General features: G+C 48.6%; 1 protein-coding gene across 1 annotated transcript; it reads left to right on the plus strand.

Annotated features, from left to right (window-relative positions):
* Positions 1-712: 712 nt before the first annotated feature.
* On the plus strand, positions 713-4,344 carry LOC117592922 (SUN domain-containing protein 2-like). The gene is made up of 2 exons (XM_034287396.1): positions 713-2,296; positions 4,279-4,344. The coding sequence occupies exons 1-2, from the start codon at positions 713-715 to the stop codon at positions 4,342-4,344; spliced, it is 1,650 nt and encodes a 549-aa protein (XP_034143287.1).
* The last annotated feature ends 424 nt before the right edge of the window (positions 4,345-4,768 follow it).

Consider the following 4,768-nt stretch of genomic DNA (forward strand, 5'->3'; position numbering starts at 1 on the left):
AGGGCACCCCAGCAGCCTTTTAGTGAGGATGTCGTGTTTGTTTCCTGGGCAAGAAAAAAGACACAGCAAACATTACTTAAAATCATAGCATATTCAGACCAGCGGAAGATAACTGGATTGCACATGAGACCTGTGCTAATGTCATCTGAAGGGCATTGGGATAAACAGGCACTTGTCTGTGCGGTGGGGGGGCTAGGGATTGGAGGAGGGGGGAACTGGGGATGGAAGATAGCCAGACTCTTCCAGGCAGATGGCCTCCCTAGTCAGTCACATGGTTTCAGAAGGCCTCTCACTCCCAGTCGCTCTTCCTCTCACCCCCCCCCCGCACTTCCGGGCCAATTTCCCTTTCATTTAGTTTTGTATGAAGGCCAATGCGCTTATTTATGATATGTTGTCTATCAGTGTGTGTGTTTTGAGACAGTGGTTGGTGAAGTTGCCATGGCTTTCATTAAGGCTGAGGCTGAATGAAATATGAATGTGTAGGGAGTGAATTAGAGTGATGGAATGGGCCGAATATGGCCTTCCTGGCGCCTAGGCGATGCTGTCTAGGGGGCGTAAGCACTCAGAACCATGGAATTTGAACGCTTTCATAGATCTCTGTGCGTTCATCAGCAGCCCAGGAGAAGTCTGCCTTCTACTGAATGTTGATGTATATCGTGTTGTGGATTATTGGCTTGGCTAAGGGCAATATATGTCACAGAGGAATGACACCATGACACAGAGGAATGACACCATTTCACAGAGGAATGACACCATGTCACAAAGAAATGACACCATGTCACAGAGGAATGACACCATGACACAGAGGAATGACACCATGACACAGAGGAATGACACCGTGTCACAGAGGAATGACACCATGTCACAGAGGAATGACACCATGTCACAAAAGAATGACGCCATGTCACAGAGGAATGACACCATGACACAGAGGAATGACACCATGACACAGAGGAATGACACCATGTCACAAAAGAATGACGTCATGTCACAGAGGAATGACACCATGTCACAGAGGAATGACACCATGTCACAGAGGAATGACACCATGTCACAAAAGAATGATGCCATGTCACAGAGGAATGACACCATGACACAGAGGAATGACACCATGTCACAGAGGAATGACACCATGTCACAGAGGAATGACGCCATGTCACAGAGGAATGACACCATGTCACAAAAGAATGACGCCATGTCACAGAGGAATGACACCATGTCACAAAGGAATGACGCCATGTCACAGAGGAATGACACCATGACACAGAGGAATGACACCATGACACAGAGGAATGACACCATGACACAGAGGAATGACACCATGTCACAGAGGAATGACGCCATGTCACAGAGGAATGACGCCATGTCACAGAGGAATGACACCATGACACAGAGGAATGACACCATGTCACAAAGGAATGACACCATGACACAGAGGAATGACACCATGACACAGAGAAATGACACCATATCACAGAGGAATGACACCATGACACAGAGGAATGACATGATGTCACAAAAGAATGACGCCATGTCACAGAGGAATGACACCATGTCACAGAGGAATGACACCATGTCACAGAGGAATGACACCATGACACAGAGGAATGACACCATGTCACAAAGGAATGACGCCATGTCACAGAGGAATGACAACATGACACAGAGGAATGACACCATGACACAGAGGAATGACACCATGACACATAGGAATGACACCATGACACAAAGGAATGACGCCATGTCACAGAGGAATGACACCATGTCACAGAGGAATGACACCATGTCACAAAGGAATGACGCCATGTCACAGAGGAATGACAACATGACACAGAGGAATGACACCATGACACAGAGGAATGACACCATGACACAGAGGAATGACACCATGACACAGAGGAATGACACCATGTCACATGGGAATGACACCATGTCACAAAGGAATGACACCATGTCACAAGGGAATGACACCATGTCACAAAGGAATGACACCATGTCACAGAGGAATGACACCATGTCACAAAGGAATGACACCATGTCACAGAGGAATGACACCATGTCACAGAGGAATGACACCATGTCACAGAGGAATGACACCATGTCACAGAGGAATGACACCATGACACAGAGGAATGACACCATGACACAGAGGAATGACACCATGACACAGAGGAATGACACCATGTCACAAAGGAATGACAACAGGACACAAAGGAATGACACCATGACACAAAAGAATGACACCATGTCACAGAGGAATGACACCATGTCACAAAGGAATAACGCCCTTCCACAAGTCTGTTTTAGACATTTCCTTAATCAAAGAGTTGAAGGTTACACCAGTGACCGGAAAGGATGACCTTAAACAAATCACTTTAACAACTTTAATGTTAGTTTAACAAATCCATTTTGTATTTGACATTCAAATACCAGCGGCGCTTAAACTGTAAATGCGCTTTTAATGATTTTAATGAACAATGAGGCACTGAGACAGAAAAAGCAGTGTCATTAAATCCTTTGACACCTTTGTTATGTATCACACAGAATACCAATATTGGACAACAAGCAGAAATCCTAGCCTAGGGACAGAAACAGACTATACAAATACAACAGTATGAATGGGTCTCGCCATCCTAGAAAGTCACTGACCAATTCATCTACTGCTCGTGTAGACATTCTGCAAACTCACTTAGCTCTAGATAATTCTGAAGCACTAGGACTGTAGAGCAGTAGGCCTCGTGTGTGTAACAGCCTTCCAGTGGGAAACTAGAATTGGCAATAAGCTCCAACTGACGATGGGAAGCAAACACAGAGAGACTCTACTCAAAACCAAAGTCCTCCTTCAGGTAGTCACATCAATCTGTGATGGAGCTATGGAGATGAAATGTTGAAATGTCAAGATAGGACTGACTTGTGCCAATTGTGTGCCTACTGTGCCTTTATATATTCATTTGCACAGCCTGCCTTTATGGTTTTATGGTTCATCTCTATGGTCTGTGGTTTGTCTATGGTCTTTGATCATTGAACCTATTCATGTTTTCTTAACTCTGGTACTAGACAGTATAGAAAGCCTAAGTAAGGGAATGAACTGCATGGACATTTGACATCCAAAGTCTTCATTTGAACGACTTTGAAAACAGCCAAAGAGGACACATGGGGAGGCCAGGCTGAAGAGGGAAAAGCAAGCTTAATTGAACAAACTAATGAGTAGTTCTTGTTTCCATGGGGGATTTGCTAGTGAGATTGTTTGACAGTTTATCTGTGATAAATAAATGCTTTAAGAGCTAATTAGCTTCCTGGTCCCCAGAGGAGCAGTGGTTGGGTGTCCGCTCGTGTTTTGCCACAGCATCCAGCAGACACTAGTCCACCTTCTGCCCCCCTCCCCATCTGCCCCCTCTTCTCAGCCCCCAACCAGTGCCTTGGCCTCCCCATGGATCAACTTCCCTAATCCAGCATCTCATTTCTGATTAAGATGGGCAGGGCTTTGGGCAACCCTGTCTCCAAACAAGAAAGAAGGCACAAGGCAGTGAAAGCTTTTCTAATCAAAGTACTGGGTAGAGTAAATACGGTGCATGGTAGAGACAGATCCCGTCAACAGTAGGGGGATGACGTCATGACACAAATGCCTCAGAGCGCTCTTATGTTCTCATCCAACTGTGACCCCTGACCTTGGCAGAGTGGGACCAGGTCATTGTGCCCTGGCTGCACTGGGCGACTAGGCACTGGGGGAATGAGATCCGCCTCACCTTTCCTTCCACCCGTGACCCTCCCATACCACCCGTGATCCCTCCCATACCACCTGTGACCCTCCCATACCACCAGTGATCCCTCCCATACCACCCGTGATCCCTCCCATACCACCTGTGACCCTCCCATACCACCTGTGATCTCTCCCATACCACCCGGGGTTCCTCCCATACCACCTGTGATCCCTCCCATACCACCCGTGATCCTCCCATACCACCCGGGGTCCCTCCCATACCACCCTTGATCCCTCCCATACCACCCGTGATCCCTCCCATACCACCCGGGGTTCCTCCCATACCACTCATGATCCCTCCCATACCACCTGTGACCCTCCCATACCACCCGTGATCCCTCCCATACCACCTGTGAACCTCCCATACCACCCGGGGTCCCTCCCATACCACCCGTGACCCTCCCATACCACCCGGGGTCTCTCCCATACCACCCTTGATCCCTCCCATACCACCCGTGATCCCTCCCATACCACCTGTGACCCTCCCATACCACCCGTGATCCCTCCCATACCACCAGGAGTCCCTCCCATACCACCCGGAGTCCCTCCCATACCACCCGGGGTCCCTCCCATACCACCTGTGATCCCTCCCATACCACCCGTGATCCCTCCCATACCACCCGTGACCCTCCCATACCACCCGTGATCCCTCCCATACCACCCGGAGTCCCTCCCATACCACTCGTGATCCCTCCCATACCACCCGTGATCCCTCCCATACCACCCGTTGTCCCTTCCTCCCAACTCCCATCTCTTATATAACTATAACAGTCCTTCCTGTGACCTGACCAGCCCGAAGAGAAAAGCAGGCCGACACAGCTCACCTGGAGTTCCTGTCTTGTGTAAAAATGGTCACCCACACAAGGCATTTTCCTATCACGCTGCACACGTCTTCCACCCTCCGTTCTGCCATGGGTCTGCTGCTGGAAGATGTATGGTACAGCCTGTCTTGATAAGAGCATATCTGGTGCTGGGACTGCGTTGGGGAGTCAGAGGTTAGTCCTATCT

This window comes from Esox lucius, chromosome 2 (genome assembly GCF_011004845.1).
Source record: "Esox lucius isolate fEsoLuc1 chromosome 2, fEsoLuc1.pri, whole genome shotgun sequence".
Lineage (NCBI taxonomy): Eukaryota > Metazoa > Chordata > Actinopteri > Esociformes > Esocidae > Esox > Esox lucius.

Coding starts and splice junctions, on each gene's coding strand:
- LOC117592922 (XM_034287396.1), top strand. CDS start 713: ATGACACAGAGGAATGACACCATTTCACAGAGGAATGACACCATGTCA. Junction 2,297..4,278: donor GGAATAACGCCCTTCCACAA/GTCTGTTTTAGA, acceptor CCATACCACCAG/GAGTCCCTCCCATACCACCC.